At 42.6% G+C, this 17,043-nt stretch overlaps 1 protein-coding gene across 4 annotated transcripts in view; it reads right to left on the bottom strand.

The window, feature by feature from the left end:
- Positions 1 to 1,155: 1,155 nt before the first annotated feature.
- SESN1 (sestrin 1) overlaps positions 1,156 to 17,043 on the bottom strand; it is an 82,280-nt gene continuing 66,392 nt past the window's right edge. For 2 of the 4 annotated variants that reach the window (XM_068408239.1, XM_068408256.1), the window contains exons 2-11: positions 11,010 to 11,075; positions 9,889 to 10,089; positions 8,766 to 8,948; positions 7,182 to 7,424; positions 5,770 to 5,917; positions 4,814 to 4,926; positions 4,386 to 4,576; positions 3,992 to 4,136; positions 2,709 to 2,762; positions 1,156 to 2,274 (exon numbers count right to left, since the gene is read on the bottom strand). In XM_068408239.1, coding sequence (XP_068264340.1) covers positions 2,188 to 2,274; positions 2,709 to 2,762; positions 3,992 to 4,136; positions 4,386 to 4,576; positions 4,814 to 4,926; positions 5,770 to 5,917; positions 7,182 to 7,424; positions 8,766 to 8,948; positions 9,889 to 10,089; positions 11,010 to 11,075 — 1,431 coding nt within the window. In that variant the 3' untranslated portion in view covers positions 1,156 to 2,187. Of the gene's footprint in view, positions 2,275 to 2,708; positions 2,763 to 3,991; positions 4,137 to 4,385; positions 4,577 to 4,813; positions 4,927 to 5,769; positions 5,918 to 7,181; positions 7,425 to 8,765; positions 8,949 to 9,888; positions 10,090 to 11,009; positions 11,076 to 16,555; positions 16,664 to 17,043 lie in introns of all 4 variants that reach the window. The other 2 variants (XM_068408267.1, XM_068408246.1) reach the window with 2 other exon arrangements.

Genomic DNA, 17,043 nt, shown 5'->3' with positions numbered 1-17,043 from the left:
CACCCCCTGCAGTGTTTACTGCTTGAAAAGGGAGAGAGTGCCTGCAGGTACCTGTGTATGTCTGGAGAGCATAGGATGGACAGGGCCAGTTTAGGGAACTGGCATGTTTGCCTTTGCTCCCCCCCAAAAAAGCAGCAGGAGAATCAGGTGCTGCAGAAATTCCATTTACAGACTGGAAAGACACTTGTGTGTCCTTAGGCATAGCTTACCTTTATGATATGCCTTTAGACAGGAAAGTTTTGCTCTGCTTTTGGAACATTAAAAATCCTGTATTTTTAGTTAAGAGGAAGTAGCAGATGCTTCCTGTTAGTCACAATTTTTGACAGTTTATTAATCTTTCTCCTCTAGCTCTTTTTAGATATTTTAGCTTCTTGGAGTGTAAGCTTGAAACTGTTCTCAGAATGTTCTGTAGTAAGAGAAACCAGTCTGAGCTGAGAAGCAGGCCCAGGGACAGAAATCTTAATTTAATTCTACCTCTGGGCTTGGGAAAATCCATTTCTTTCCTGCCTTACAAATAAGGCTCCTACCTTCCTGTAAGCAGGCAGGAGTTTCTACACAGGAGTGTATTTTAACCCGTTAGAGCCAGCTGTAGGAGCGTGTCCAAATAGTCTGTCATTCCCTTGTAGTAAATCCCCCTCCTGGTGCCTCTTGCTGTACGTTCCTCAGTCTTGACTGCACAGACCTGACCGTCCTTCTGATGCCAGACACCCTGTTGGCACTAGCCTATGAAAATCGGCAGCCTCATCGGGAACTAAAAGTTCACTACTGAAGGATTTAAAAATCAGTTAGAACAGAAGAGATTATATAAAGGTACAGTTGAAATCTACAATCATACCACACCCGTTACCTGTGAGGAAAGAGAAAACCCTATACCCCAGAGTATACCTGAAGAGAGGATGGAGGATTATGGGAAGGATGAAAACATCAGGAGTATAGGAGAGGTGTTCCTGCTCTAGTTTTTTTTTAAAAAATCTAATCTTTAAATTTTATTTTCTCCCACCATTTTAGACTCAGTTGAAACAGTCATGGTTTGTTGTTTTAAGTATATTTGCTCAATTACCATTTCAAACATGGTCTTGAACCAGTAAGTAAACCAGTAAGAACAGAATCTTAGAGTTCAACCACACAAAAACGCCAAGAGAAAAAGTTGTTACCTTTATTTAAAAAATACCAGTAATACTGACAAATTTAAAAAGCAATTCACACTCATACAAAAGTATTCATGTGTTCTCCAAAACCACTGTATAGTAAATGTCAGCATTTTAATAACGTTTCAATTTACTAAAAATAGATGGTTTTTAGCCTAGTTATTTAAGCAACTGCAAAAATCAGTAAGACCAGCGTTGGGCATGTAATACAGTAGGACTGTTTGGCAGTCTAGAACAACATTCCCATACCTTGTCCCAGCCCCTGAACAGCTCTCGGTTCATCCTCGAAAAACAGGACAAGAAGCTACTCGACACTTCACATATAGGTAGATATCTAAGAAGCTCTGAGGACTGAAGTCCTCTTCTTTCCATAGGAAGGCCATTGCACTTTGGAGCTCACCGAATAATGCTGAACAAATGTCCTGAAGCATTTTAAGGCTAAACTATTTGAGAAAATTGACTGCTATCTTTCAAATTATCAGTGTGGACACAAGAGGTTTAGTTCTGATTAAAAAAGAAATCTAAATAACAAGGCTTTTTTGAAACCACACACAATGAAGGCTCAGACAGTAGCAGTGCTCACTTTCACTTTTAGCTTAACTGGAACAGCCTGTGTCTGTTCACTCCACCAGCACAAATAGCAGCATCAAGATTTTCTAAAATTATTCTCGGAGGGAAAGCAAATGTCATCAAGTCCCACTTCTTGTCACGCTCCAACTCCCGTAGTATTTGCCTTAACACAAGATCTATATATCTATCATTTGCTATATTGCCACAAGTTCATAGAGTATCCCGTGCTGTCTAAAGCCAAAATACCATGAGCAGGCAGCACTTCTGCACAACCCTGTCTTTTCAACTGCCAAGCGCTCGCTGCTGAGTGGCAGCGGTGATATTCCAAACACGGAAATAGCTGAAACTAAAGGAGTTATGGCACAATGGGCATCTTAACTTATAGCTACCGTTGGTCCTGAGGCTTCGTCTCTTCCTCTGCCGTACTGCAGCTGCAGAACATTCCAACGTCGACAGGCAGCCGGAGACATCAGGTCATATAGCGAGTAATAGCTCTCAGAGCATAAAGTAGTTCGGCTTGCATCCGAGCTTCTACCAGAAGCAAATTTACATGGACCTTCAGGAAAGAAAAGAAGTTACGCTCTAACGGCGCGCTCCCAATAACGTACGCCAGCGAAGGGAAGTCTGTGGGGCTGCGGTTTTCGAATTAGCGTTTGCAATAGCGGTGGGGGAGCACTTTGCGTTTCAGCTACCCAGATCATGAGTTCTATCTGTATAAGCTTGCTGAGGGAGGAAAGACTGAACAAGCGCTGTCTGTAGTATCGCAGCGCAGTGCCACAGCGGGTCACACGTACACCGCAGCAGGGCCAGGTTCATAGGAAGAGGGAGTCATCCTTTAGTAGACCAACTGGTTTAGCTGGAAAAAACAGACAGGCTTTTAAGCACACAAGCCCTTCTTCAGCAGCAGACTAGGCACAGCTTGAAAATAATTGTTCAAATTCAGCTTGATTAAGTTAATCAATTAGTTAAAGGCAAAAGGCTGGTTGGTACCTGTGGAGCAGAGGGGGTTGTTAGGAAAGGAAGAGGTGATAAGGTCGTTTGCCCCTGTGGGACAGAGAGAGAAACACACAGGTAATTATGACCTGAACAACACAGAGTGGTTAGCTGAGATGAAGCACAAGAAAAACTGCAACATGCCATTAAAACTAGTATCTTTATTGAGACAGAAATGTTTAGTAGCTACCGTAGGTAAGAAATTTTGTTCCCCAGCTCATCTCCTCACTCTCTTTACTGTATTTCTTTGAGGATAAGATCAGAAACCATGTGGGGGAGGGGGTGAAAAGTATTCTCTCACTGACAGCAGGTTGGCTGTCAGTTTGTTCTGGCATGTAATGGCTGTGTTTGGTTTCATTCGTGTGATTTCCGTGAGGATGGATGGTGGTTGCATTCAGTGACACATACATGTACGATCCTTGGATTTTGATGGCTACGGAGATGCAAAGTTTTGGGCTTTCAAGAAGGGTTTGTGTGCTTGAAAAGCTTGTCTCTCTCAGCTGGTCTAACCAAAACAAACACATGTAGTACTTTACTTGAACAACCTTAAATCATTGTAGTTGTAGTACCCCTGCTGTAATTGGGTATCTATCTCTCAACTATTTTCACAAGGAGTTTAGGAAGAGATAGAGCCTCTGATGATACAAACACTAAGGCACATTTATGTTTCAGCACTGTATCAGCGTTCACTTTAAGTGGGGCCTAGAAATATTTTTCCAAAGAAAAACAAGTGGAGGATGTGAGCTGATCGAGTAGACATCCGAGAGTTAACAGCAAGAAATACTACTGGGAGGTGCATTTCAGACTGTAACCCAGCAGCAGGACTTTCAGCTTTCACACCAAATAACTGCTTTGGGGCCATTCACACTAAAAAATGGCCATAGGACTGCAAAAACCTTGGCCCAGCAAGCAAGCTGCTCTGGGTCTGAGGCCAAGGGATGGATCTCACTTCACTTCCTCGCCGCTCTGGGACACAGGCAGTACCAGCCGACAGTGGAGGAGAACGCTGCAGTCGAGGTGGAGCTGTATCATTTACATGTCTAACCTCCCCATACAGTTCAGAGCTTGCACAGCCTGTGTCAGCTGTTAGCTAGCAAACATGCAGCAGGAAAAGAGAAATTATTTCAGCCTGGGAAGTACTACACCTCCTAATGAATTTACTGAATGTGAGCAGAATCCCAGTCACATCAGCTAAAGCTTAAATGCCAGCTGGGGAGCTGTGGCTGCTGACGCGGCAAACATCTACCGCCTGCGTCCCTCAGCCCGCGTGCACACTGTACCTTCTCAGAGTGTTCAAACTGCCTCCAGAAGCCATCATACATTCTTTTTGTGGTCTTTTCAGGAGTGCAAACCACAGTCTTGATATAAACTTTAAAGCTGCGGTCCAACAACTGATTAATTTCACCATAGTCATAATCATCGTATCTGTTCGGAATTGAAAGAAAAACACTTTCATTTTCAAGAACCAGTTATTTTATTTGCATTATTTCTAAGTTCCTATAGCAAAATAAATTATTGTGTAATTTGTACCACTACTGGCCCTTCCCCATGAATAAAAATGTTTAAAAATACATGCATATTTGCTTAATAAATAGCTTTGCTTCGATTTGAGAAAGAAAAAAAAGCCAATGCTAACAAGTCTGATGTATATAGAACAAAAGTAGTAAAACTGACCTTATTCCAAACATACAATGAATATAGTTCCAAATAGCTCGTCTGAGCATTGAGGTATCCACATCTTTGTGCATGGCCATTGTGTTGTAAGTCAGATTATAAGCAATATGAAACTTCTCATCAAGTAGTTGTCCCACATCTGGGTAAAGGCGATTAACCAAGGAATAGCCATGGTCTTCCCAGGAATAATCCTTAGAATAAGTAAACATGCAGAATGGAACATTTCAGAAATGAACTTGTGAAGGTCTAGTGCTTTAATGTCATTTATCCCAGGGCAGATAATCCAGGGTGGGGTGGGGGGGGTGTCATTTGCTTGCTTTAGGCCTTCTCATCCGTGGGGCAGTAAGTTACAGCACAGCAATTTCCAGGTTGGATACTTAGCACAACAGATTGCGCACTGAGCCCCCTGAGAGCCCCACCCTTGTTACCTGAACACGAAAGGTGGGCACGTGCATTCCATGTCTGGAGAAGTCCTTGTAACCATAGCTGGTATCCTCAAAGTGACGAGACACGTCTCTTGTTGGTGCTGATTCTTCATCTTCTGTTAATTTCAAACAGAATTTCAAACCATTTCAGTAAGAACAAACTGGAAGTGTGCTAGTGGAACTCTTAACAAAGAATGGGAGTTTCTGTGCTTTTTAAATAAACACACAGGTTCACTGGACTACCTGTATGAAATCTCTTTGGTACAGCTCAGTGTGACTACAAGTATGGTTCTGAGAGGCAACTCTATGAAAAACAGTCAGATTTTTTCTTACAGACAAACATCTCTTTCTCCTTTATTTTGTGTACCAGTCCCTATCCCCTAAGTCTAGGGGACACTTTGCTCCTAACTCAAGGGGTCTGTAAAAATGTCAAGGGAAAATGTGTTTTGGAACAGAGAGCTTACTAAAAAAAGAGAGCTCTAAGACTTCCATGCCAAGTTTATTTTAGAGGAAACTGTTGAAGAGCCCACAACAACCCCAAGCTTGTAACAGATTAAGTATTATCTCACAGTCATCTGAAAAGTAATGTTTCATACACTTAAATAGTTCAGCGTGTTAAGTACTTCTTTTTACAACATCTTGTGAGATGCTTAAATCTCTTCTGAAACTTTTAAATCATCTCCCAAGAGAGATTCCATTTCTGTTGGAAATGTCTATTAAACATAATATTGGTCAGTAACTATTATGGTGTGTTTGAGAGAAGCCACAAATCTTGGCACTGCTTTGCTTTTCAGTGTTCCTGGAAGAAAACAAGGCACCCCAATCTTGATCTCTTTAATGAAATGGTGATGTTCTTGAGACAGCTAATAACACTTTTTTTCCTTTTGTGGTAGTAAGTATTTCTTCAAGTGATTTGGAAAAGTCTAAATAAATATATATACACACTACATCTGTTCTACCTGAAGAACACACGAACATGCTTTCTCTCTTCTCTCTTTCAAAGCGTGTAGCCATCTCTTCTTGGCTGGCTTCCTCTTCATCTCGACACTCCTGTAGCTGCTTCATTTTCTCCATAAGAGCTTCAACTTCACAGACAGACTCTGTAGACTTGAAAAGGAGACAGAAACATTTCATTTCCATGTCACAAGAACTGACAATGATGGCAGAAATCATCAAGCCAGAAAAATTAAACGCAAGCTATGTCCTTCATTTACATCTTTAAATACTGATTTTTTTGAGGAAAACAGTTCTTGAAAGAAATCTTTACTGACCCAACAGTTCACATTTAGTCATCATCATTTCTCAGTTAGATCCCTGGTATTTTTAGCGTATTTTAAGAATCACAGCTTTTTTGAACAAGTGGTTCTGAAACTAAAATTAAAGTAATTTCTCTTACTTAATCTAAATGTTTAACACCTGAAAAACAAGGAGCTGTAACAGAAATTCTGATAGAGGAAGTAACCACAATTTACTACCCAGCTGTATTTTTTCTCTTCTCTGCTCACAGAGGGAAGGAAAAAGGGTGAGTGAGTGTAAATGCAGATTTAATGAAGCCTCAAAGGAAAGCTAGTGCAAGATAATCTTATTTCACACGAGCTGTTTTAACACCACAACACGCTATTAATTCAATCAGCACAAAGTAAAATAAAGTTATCTTCAGTTTATACAGTTCTGCCCCTTTCCTCTCTGCCTTTTGCAGTCAGTTTGCTCCTTCAGAGAACCAGCAAGCTCCATCAGACAAAATTTAAATGCCACCCACACCACTGCAGTAAAGTCTCACAGGCAAGGAACCTGCATTTAAAATATCTTGTTATCACTGTTCTTAAACCAATGCTTAGTTCACATCATGCTTTTCACTAAGTGGAAGCAAGTACAGATCAGTGAGTATAAGTAAGTGCTGCAGGCAGGAAATACTGTTTTAGAAAGAGAGTCAGAAAATTGCGAATGATCTGTTGTGTGATGTATCACAAACAATTCAAGGCAACAAAGTCAAAGACTGAACTCAACAGAAAAGCCAACTTGCCACTGCACCCATGAAAAAAAGCGTTCCTGGCCACTGCTGCTCAGGACACGTATCATGAACTAGCTGAGGCCAGGAGTTGTCAGTTTGCCTACATAAATGACAAGAAACCAAAAAAATCATACAATTGAGAGATTGTATCCTTGTCTCTCCCTTTGGTAGCTTCCCCCGGCTGACCAGTGTCATTTCAGCTTCTCCTAAATGTAACTTTTCAACTGGTTAGCCCTCGTCTGGATTAGGCTAATCAACCCCACTCTCACTGAATGAAATGAGACAGCCACCCTCTGTGTATTAACCTTACAAAGAAACTACTACTAGTGAAACGGATTGTTTCTTCGGACAGATACTTACTGGAATACTTCCAGTTGGGCTGGCATGAATTTCATCCACCCCGTGGTAACCATTTGTAATATCACACATGCAATAGTTACTGACAGAAGGGGGCCTGAAGGTGTGACCCCCTTCACAGTCGATCTCTGGGCTGATTCCACAACCAAACGTGAAGGAAGCAAGGGAGTGGTAGTGTGTAAGGAGAACGACTGCGTGGATCAGCTCTGCCAGGGACCAGCTGTTCTCTTCAGTCTTCAAAAGTTGCTTTGAAAATAATGCAAGACAAAAGTACTAATTTAAAAAAGCCGTTCAGGTGATCCCACCTTAATGCAGTTTATCAACACATTTCTTTACCAGATAAAATTATTCTTCCCACAGCCACAATTGCTTCCCAACTCTCTGTTGCTGGTAGCGTGCTCAGTGTCCTGTCACCATCTTACCTGCCAGCCACAGACTCACGTGGTTAAGCCACACAGGAGATGACTTCTCTCCCCTCTCTGGCCCTCAGCTATTGAATCAGTTGGGGTTTCTGTTTTGCACCATATGGTTTGTATTGAGGCCAGACTGACTTGAATCGAAATTTCACACCTCTGATGAAGATGCAACCACAACAGTCGCATGTTTCTTCAACTGGTCTTTACAGTCTCAGAACCCCCTGGCAACTCCTTGCAGATCAGCTGTGTAAAAACCTGGCATCAAGGCTGGGCTCCCTCCATCTTGTCCCTGTGGGTGGAATGCTCTACATTTGACAAGAAACTTCAAACCCCAACTTCCCCTTCAGGCAGGAAAGTGTGGGAGGTTTGGGGCCTTCTGGCAAAGTGCATGCCCTCCCCCACAGCCCAGCGTCCTGCCTCCCAGCAAGACCTCCTGCTGCCTCTCCACCTGACAGACAGCGACGAGAGAGTCCCAGCACCCGCTTCCTCCTTGCTAAGGGTAAAGAGAAGAGCAGAGGAGGAGGAGGAGGAGGAGTTGCTCTAGTAACTGTGGCCAGGCCCAGGGCAGGCATGCCCCTGCTGTGAGGGCTGCCTTCGCTGCACACGTGCTGCATGTACCCTCGAAGCTGGCTGATCCTGGTAGCCCTCAGAGGAGGGAGCAGCAGAAGCAGCCGCTTGGTGCCTTGTAGGTGCTGCGGTCCTGGCTGGCTTGTACCACCACCGCTCCCCTGGGCTGTTCTGCCAGCGTGCTCCCTCCAGCCCAGCCTGAAAACTACGCATTTGAACCAGCAGCAATTGAAACAAAACTGTGGTGATCGGTGTTCAGCCTAACCTCTGGCAGCATCTCAGAAATGCTCAGGGGGTTCTAGCACACGACTTAAGGAACTGCACATCTGAGTACATCCTCGTCGCACCAACAGAATTCTGACATGACAACTCTGACACGTCAGTATGTTGTAAATTAAATTTGTTAGTCATTTAAGACCACTTATGATCATGTTAGTTTGACAAGGGCACAAGTGATATTACATCATACAGTATCACAGTGATATAACGCTGAAATGAAAGGCAGTAACACAGAACATCTCTGTCTGGCTCTTAACCCTAAGAATCTGTGATTGCATTTACTGAAAAATAAGGGTACATTCACAATACTTCGTGAAAGATTTACCTCAATATGTTCCTTGGTGATAAGCCAGGGTCGGTGAGCCAACATTTTGTTCAGTTCTCCTAAATTTTGCAGTTTTTGAGGTGCATTTTCCAGACCATTTAACCATTTAGGGTCTCCACCGACATGAAGGAAGTCGTTCACATGGAGGTTAACAAGGTAAGAGCACTGATGTCGTGCTGCAGCCTAGAAAGGAAAACACAATTGTGATACAGAAAACAATTACAGTAAGTTACTGCTTTATGACAAATACCATAAGTCATCATTTCCTCAACATATTCAAGAATAAGACTTGCAGTGATCGAAGGCTGAAGTAAAAAAAAATGGGATTAACACATCAGCCTGCTTTGATTATTGTTCTCACAACGTAAATATTCCTCACTCATATACATTATAACTGTGCTGGCTACAGCTGCAACATGCCTATATCCAGACAGAAGTACAGGCATAGATTTATTGTATGTCCTGAAGCAAGTAATCTATCCTGCACAGTACTCTCCAGCAGGGAAGAAGCAAGGCTGCCTCTAGGTGAATCTTGACCAGCTAAAACAAAAGGAGGTTATAGAACACACATAGCAAGAGAGACTAAGGGCAGCTTTTTGGCAAAGAACAGACCCAGTATCTTTTATTTGAACAGTAATACTTCCCCATCAAATTAAAAACACAGCCCAAAACTTTAATTCAACTTCAGCAGGCAAAGACCGTTGTACTGGCAGATGGGAAATTATGAAATCAACCACTTCTGGCAGAAAACTTGCTTAGAATTTAGAGATTCAGATACAGATAACGGGACTATTGAGTTAGAGGGAGGTGTATTTGACAGGACACACACACAAGCAAGCTTTCTTGAAAAACAATTTCTGAGATACTAAATTGCATTATTTTTGTAACAGATTTTTTCCCCCTCTTTCTCACAGTCCTACCGAAACTATGAACATAAAGTACTGGTCTTATGAAACTATTTGTAAACCAGACACAAACAAACCTACTCTGCTTTTCCCCTTAGCTTCTGATGAAATGCCTCTCCAACTAGAAACTGCAAAACACAGTAATAACTCTATTAAACAAGACCAGAGATTGTTGCCAAAGTGGCTGTTTCTGCTTGCTGCTTTATGTTCCAGCATACCATTATCCCGATGTAGTGTCGGTAATGAAGCGGGAGTGGACCATCCATCTGCAGTAGATAGTGCTGAGTTTTTAGAAAGCTTTCAAGATACTGTGGGTGGAAAACCATCACCAAGGTAACATTGTCCAATCGGCCCAGCGTAGCAAAAGAATCTGCAAACAGCGTGTGCATCATGGCGTCTTCGTTCCCCACTTGAATCGTCTGATTGAACAGAAAGAGCAATTAGCAATATTGTCTAAGAAGTACCAATAAAATAGTAAATAAATATATTACCACAGCACCCAGAGGCCCTAGTGAAAGGAATTATGTTATAAATCTATTAATGGCATTAAATCAGTGCACATAAGGCAAGGCACATAGAATCTCTTTAATACCTCTCATTTAGGAGACCACAAATGGTTATATCAGCAAAAGGAGATTTTTGGCTTTACGGTTCCTTTACACCGACTTCTCATTTTTAGCTGTCTCACCTTCACTTTCTTGAATGCCCCAAACTGATCTAACTTAGTTCATTATAACAACAAAAAGCTAATTGAGTAATCATTTTTAGTAAGGAAAAAAGAGAGAAAGAAGTAAAAAGCTAGCTAAGAGGACAAGAGAGAGAAATAAAAGGAAACTGAAACGTAAGGCTCTATAATTCCCAGAAAAACACAGGCATATTACTAACTTTTCCTCTGCTCCAAATTCTCTTACCAGACAATCAGGAGAGAAGCACCAGAAATGCTCAGCCACAGCACTTTGAAGCTTCTTAGATTATTCAGAATGGTAGAGGCAAATCAAGAAAAAGTAACCCAGACCATGGGGGCAGGTGCCTTGTGGACCAGTAGGAAATGACATCTGGATGTTCATAAGGAAACAGATACTCTTACAGAAAACTGTATTGACTTTCTCTTATGCTAGATAGCAGTTCTGGAGCTGTCATAACTATTCCAAAGCTCCCCAGGGCTCTCACTGCTTCTGTACGCTAGAACTGTGGCCAAAGTCTCACCAGGACTGAATGTGATCACGACTGAAAATGTTTTGCAGCTCAGCAGCTGTCCTGAAACCAAATGTGGGTTACTACTAAAAGGGTGTTCCTTAAAAGCATAAAGTTCACTGTGTACTTAAAAACACTACCACACCTCCTTCTCAGGGATGAATCTGCTTGGTCCGTGTCCCAGTGGTCTAGGAATTCTTAATCCGAGTTCCTAGAAAAGAAAGTTACACCATCTCAGCATTTAGTTATAAACATCTTTTTAGCTGTGGTTGCAAGAAAGAAAATTCTCCATTCAGAGCTGGGCTTATTTGGGTACTCGTGGTACTCTTAACGGGTACTTTTACTAGTATCATATTAAAAAAATGATTTGCATTTGTACAAACAAGTGCTTTATAATTAGCCACACTTGTTTACAGTGTACTGCCCCACTCCAGCAACAAAAAAATTCAACAACAAAGGCCCTGCCAACCGAAGAAAACACACACAAATTTATATGCACACACACACTACAACCTGGTTCACAGAAAATTCTGCATAAAGCATATTTTGGCAGGGTGTCCAGAACAAGGAGTTCAGTACATAGCTGGCTGCTGTGTGGTTATGCCACTGATACAAAACGAGACCGATGTGTGTGTGTACATCCGCAGAACGCCAGCACATAACACTCTGTGCATCTGTCAGGAAATGAAACAGCTGTAACCCTAATCAGATTTCTTTCTCCCAACCTCAAAGAGCTCTTAAACTGCTGAAAGTACCTGATCTACATTTGCATCTGCTTTCTTTTCAAGATGGGATAAAAAGCTATTCACGCTGGGAGGGAGGGAGGGGATTTTGCTCAATCAGAACAGCAGCAGCCATGTCCTTGCACACACTTCTGGGGACATGGGGCCTTGCAGGTAAGAGGGAGACTGGATACCCCCCTCAGCAGTTCACTACTTGCCCTCTCCCTCAGCTAGATGAAGCTTTCTGCCAGGCCTACGGCACCCTGGGCCCTTCATGTGGCCAAGGAGCAAACTGCATAAAAGACCTGGGTGCATTTGTGTCCTGCCTGTTAAACCGTTCCCTTTGCAAGGGTGGGAGCCATGGGTTCAAGGGCAGCTTCTGTGCTTGGCACGGAGCGGCCCTCAGAGAAGGCACAGCAGCATCCACGGGGCACGTACCAAAGCAGGACACGGCCTCACCTCGCACATTCACACGTGCCCACCTCCCCATCACTACAGAGGCTCGCTCCATGCGCGCAGCACTCGCTGCCGACCAGCTCTCCTAAGGGGTTACTCCCCAGCCAGTGGCACGGCTTCCCCAGCAAAGACGGAGCCCTGCCACCCGAAGCAGCTCCCGACAGGGCAGCTGATGGCACAGTGCTCTTACAGATGGAGGGAGACCTGGGATTAAAGCTGGGGATGGAGCTGAGTGCTAAACACACTAGGCTACATATCAACTAGGTTTGGGCTCCTTATCTGTTCCCTCTCCCCCAGTCATCTTTTAACACCCACTGCCTCCGTTCCATAGCCCAAACCACTCGTTTTCTGACGATACCAACCCCATCCAGGTTCTCAGCTGGGTTTAGATGAACTAACACCATGTATTGAGCCAGTTCAGGCCACACAGAGCAGAGAGGCACCTTCAGCTGCTTTAGGCCTCAAGAGCGAAGGAAGCCCCTAAAAGCTGCCTGCCAAATGCAGTTTTTAACTTTGCTGCATTTTCCCCACATAGATAAAGGCTGTTATAAACAAGCAAAACCGGTCGCACTCACTACTGCGCTTTTTCTGTCTTTAGCTGAGGTTTCTATTTGCACGAGTTCATTGTACGAGAAGCAATTTTATTAATCAGTTACCGTCCCCTGAACTTTCCCCTAAGATTAAAAACCAGCTTCAGAGAGCCGGAAACAATCGGCGCAGGTCTAAGTCAGAACTACCAAAGCCCATCAGACTCTGACAGTCGCCTTAAATGCTGAATCAGATGCCTCCATTTCCCAAATCTTATTTGGATAAAGTGAGATCAAGGGGCAGCTCTTACTACTAGTCTTTTCACAATTTCCCTGGTACAGTAAAGTTTGCGATGTAGCTTTTTCCTGCTGAGGGTCGCAGCATTCACAATTTTGCCTGGATGGAATTTATATCTTAAAAAAACAGCCTCTCTCCTCAAAGCTCTAGCACAGCTTCTTACCTCGGCTACAACTACACCAGCAAATTAGAGAAACATCTTACATCCAAACGACAGCAAGGAAAAAGAAGTCTGTACACATCATTTATCTTAGCAGATGTCTGCAGTTGTCTGCCAACTCAAGCACTCCAAGAGAAATACCTTGAAGTTTAATTCTTGAACGACTGTGTTTCGGTCTTCCCCTTCGCCAGAACACTTAGAGGAAGAAAAAAACCCAAGATTTAAGAACCTGAGATCAGCAGGCTGCTAACATATTTTGCCTCACTATCTAAAATACATCAATATCAATACACTTCACATTTTTTTAAAGCATGCAGAGGTCAAACTACTATGATTACACTGCACGTAACACGTTACTTTACTTAAGTAACCAAACCTCCTCTGCAAAGTGACTCAGGGTTTTTCTGAGGATTGAATAAGTTGCTTTGTTTTCTCTCAGGAGAGGAAGCATCCCCTGAAATCATGGCACTAGCCTAGTACTTAAGAAGCCTGGGTTCACGTCTGTGTTCTGACAGAGACGCTCCAAAGGATTTGGGAAGATGAGCCTCAGTTTCCCATCTGCAAAATGGGAGTTAATACGTTTCTTCCAGAGGGTGCCGAGAACAGAAATAAGCTTGTTGTCATAAGGTGCATGATTACCACAGTCATGAGAGTTGTATATATTCTGACCCATCAGAAATCTTCTGAAAATTATAATTTTATTATCAGAATTATTTTATTAATCAGAATTTTATTATTATTCTGAAATTTATTCTTCAGTTACAAGATATGGCAGACCTTTTAAAAGTTGTTTTCCCCTCTTTTTCAGAAAGAGCATTTAATCAACTTCTCCTACTACCTGAGAAACAGCAGGCATCTCCAGGTGCTCCCAGTATCCCAACGTTTCAAATACTATGCAGACAACACAGTAATAATTCTCAAAACAGTCCTGGAGTATCTTCCCTTTCTTTTGAACATATTTCTATGCTCCATGATGCCCTTCACTAAGCCTCCATCTTCCAAATACACTCAACTCAAGGAGCACTGCTCTCCAGCTTTCCCTCTCAAAGGCAAGACCTGCATCCTGACCAGCCACACTACCATGTCCCTCTCCTGCACCTTCCTCTTAAAGAAGCACCTCACCTGGAGCACCGACAAGCACTCGGCGAAGCAGCTGGAGCTAGGATGAGCAGCAGCTGCAAGCAATCGATATTTATTTTGGTTATTACAAAAGTATAAGCAACTTTCATGTGATTCCAGACCACCGAGTTGCACACCAAAGTGACCTACTTAGTGCCGTGTTTTCTGCATCAATCTTCTCCTGGCTTCCTTCCTCCTGTTTGTTAACCTTGCCACACCGCTTCCATTCAGTCTCGAAACTCTGCAGCTGAATACAGCTCCAAGCTCAGCAGAAAGCCAACCACAACTGAGGCTTTAGGTGCAAATAATACATCATCATAATAATAATGCATCAGAGGCACTCCATCTTCAAAGCCAGAACATATAACTCAGACGGCTGCAAAGCTGAGCACTAAGGGTGGAACCGATTTCACCTTCAACACCCAGAAGCTCACAGCTAAGGAGGGAGGTGGGCCTCTCCAGTTGCCAGTCCACTGCTCACGTTCCAGATGTACCTTCACAGAGAAGCAAGACTTTAGCCATTTAAATGCTGTATCGCTATGCTGGCGGAGACAACCTCAGAAATCACAGAAAAGCCTCCTCTTTCCCCTTATGTAATGTAACTTGTATTTCCGTAGAGCCACTATTATTATTTCCATGGGAACTATGCTCACCAGATACCTACCATTTCTGAATCTGCATGTCCCTCATCACTGCCCTATCTGAGCATCTCATGTATTTAATTCATGCAACATTCCTGTGAGGTAGGGCAAGTGTATTATCTCCCATTTAGAAAAAAACCTGAGAAACTGAAAAGCTGTGTGTCTAACAGAGGCTGCTACAAAGGACTGGCAGCTTGAGCTGAGATCTCTCAAGTCACAGGCTAATGCCCTAACCATCAGACTGTGTGCCTTTTCAGAGACTTCTCAGCCAGGAAATATATTTTATGCAAATTTACACCAAGAAACAGCTCTTCAGAGCTGAGACAGAAGAGTTAATGAGACAAGTCTGCAAACTTAATGATATACTTCCCAGTTACCATTCTCTCTCACCAGTCTGGCCCACTTAGTACATCCAACTTCACAATGACAACCAGACCAAAAATCTGTACTGTATGCACATACATGCTCAGAGAAGACCACTCTAAAACCACAAACATGTATAAACTCACTCTACTTAGGGCTTTTCTGTATCTTAAGACTCTGTCAGTCAAGCCCACTTTTAGGTAACTTTTTTTAAGTGTCTTGACAAGAACAGCATTCCTATCAAATTTAAGTAAAAGCTTGAGATGGAAAATTGAACTGCAAATGCTTAGAAGACGTTTTTAAATACTTAAAAGTACAACATGCATCACCTCTGCTAGTAATAGAACATCATCAGCTTTAGTTCTGAACCTCTTTAAAATATAAGTGAAGAAAACAAGAAGTCACTTCTAAACAGACACCCAATATCAGAAATTCCACCTAGAAACAGTGAAGCAGAGTTAAGTCACAAGCCAAGACACAGGGCCTCTAGAACAGGAACAGCTACCTAACCTTAGCCACAGCTCTTGCTCCATAGTGCACCTAAAATGCTTTTTCAGATCCCTGTTCCTCCCCCAGTACTGGCTCTTGGCAGCTAGAGCTCTGCCTCTTGTCACAAAACCTCTCCCAAAAGTCAATTATAGTTTTTGTCAGATGAGTATGGGGACTGTTACCAAACTGCTAACTTTCAGTCATTCCAGATTCACGAGCTGAGCACTAGCTATGAACCACAACCTTCTGACTGCTTCCCTGGTGGTAGCACAGGGAGTCATTTTGCTCCCCTCAAGTACAGGCAGTACCAATATCAAATGTTGTATCTCCCAGAACGACTTATTTACATACTGACTTAAGCCTCCTCTAAACGGCAAAAAGAACATTTTATCATAGACAAGCCACAGGCAAAGTGAAAATACAATTATCGATTTACTTCACTAAACCACATTTGGATTAGTATCTTCATCTGAATCATCTGTGTCCTGATTAATCACTAAATACTGCTAGATTCAAACAGAATTATATGAAAATCACACACTGTATTGCAATATAAAACAATCTAAAGGAAGCAACCAGAGAAGGGAGATGAGTTTGAGGTGACCCTTTTTGGAGGTAACATTTTCCTAGACAACCAGCGATCATTTTACACAAGCTAAAAGCATTTCTACCCAAGCTTAGGGTTAAGAAAGGCACACTGAGCTGGGGGTTAAAAACTCAACACAATCTCCTAGCGGAATTAACCCCCTCAATGTGCCAGTGCTGAAAATTCAGCTTAGTATACTATGGTATGCATTTGAAGCTGACATTAAACATACCTATTAGAGCTTTATACGCTTATAGGATAAAATGCCCCAAAGCATCTAAGTGTCCAAGAAGCTCACGCTGCATTTCCAAGGGAGACTTTGGCACTTACCAGTCTAAGAGGCCTCGTGCTGCTGCTGCTTCACTCACTGCGTCTGGTTCCTACTTCCCCTTTAAAGGTCACCGACAGCAAAACCTCACTGGTGGTGACACTGACAGGCTACAAATTCGGAGTTTCCTTCTTTAGGATCTTAACGACAATGACTGGCACAACTGGCCTCACAGGACAAGTTATTTATCACCAAGCCAATACGTATTTTCAGTTCTGCTAAATGCAGTAGCTACTGTAGTTTCCTATCAGATGGGTAGCTTTTGGAAATGACGGCATTAAGAAACAAAGAGGAGTGATTAAATATGATTCTTTTCCTACAAACACTAAAAAAAAAAAAACTCCCACAAATCTTACACCTTTTCTAAGTGTGGGGCTAAGCAGAACTGGCAGTTTTTCCTATTTTATTCATTTACCTAATCCAGAAGTAGCTGCAACTGTGGCTTTCTCAAACGAACCACGATTTGCATTAAAATGACAGAAAAGTGATT

Source organism: Nyctibius grandis, chromosome 1, assembly GCF_013368605.1.
Source record: "Nyctibius grandis isolate bNycGra1 chromosome 1, bNycGra1.pri, whole genome shotgun sequence".
Classification (NCBI taxonomy): Eukaryota; Metazoa; Chordata; class Aves; order Nyctibiiformes; family Nyctibiidae; genus Nyctibius; species Nyctibius grandis.
Note: the sequence above shows the minus strand (reverse complement) of the source record. Positions and strands in the feature narration are given on the sequence as shown.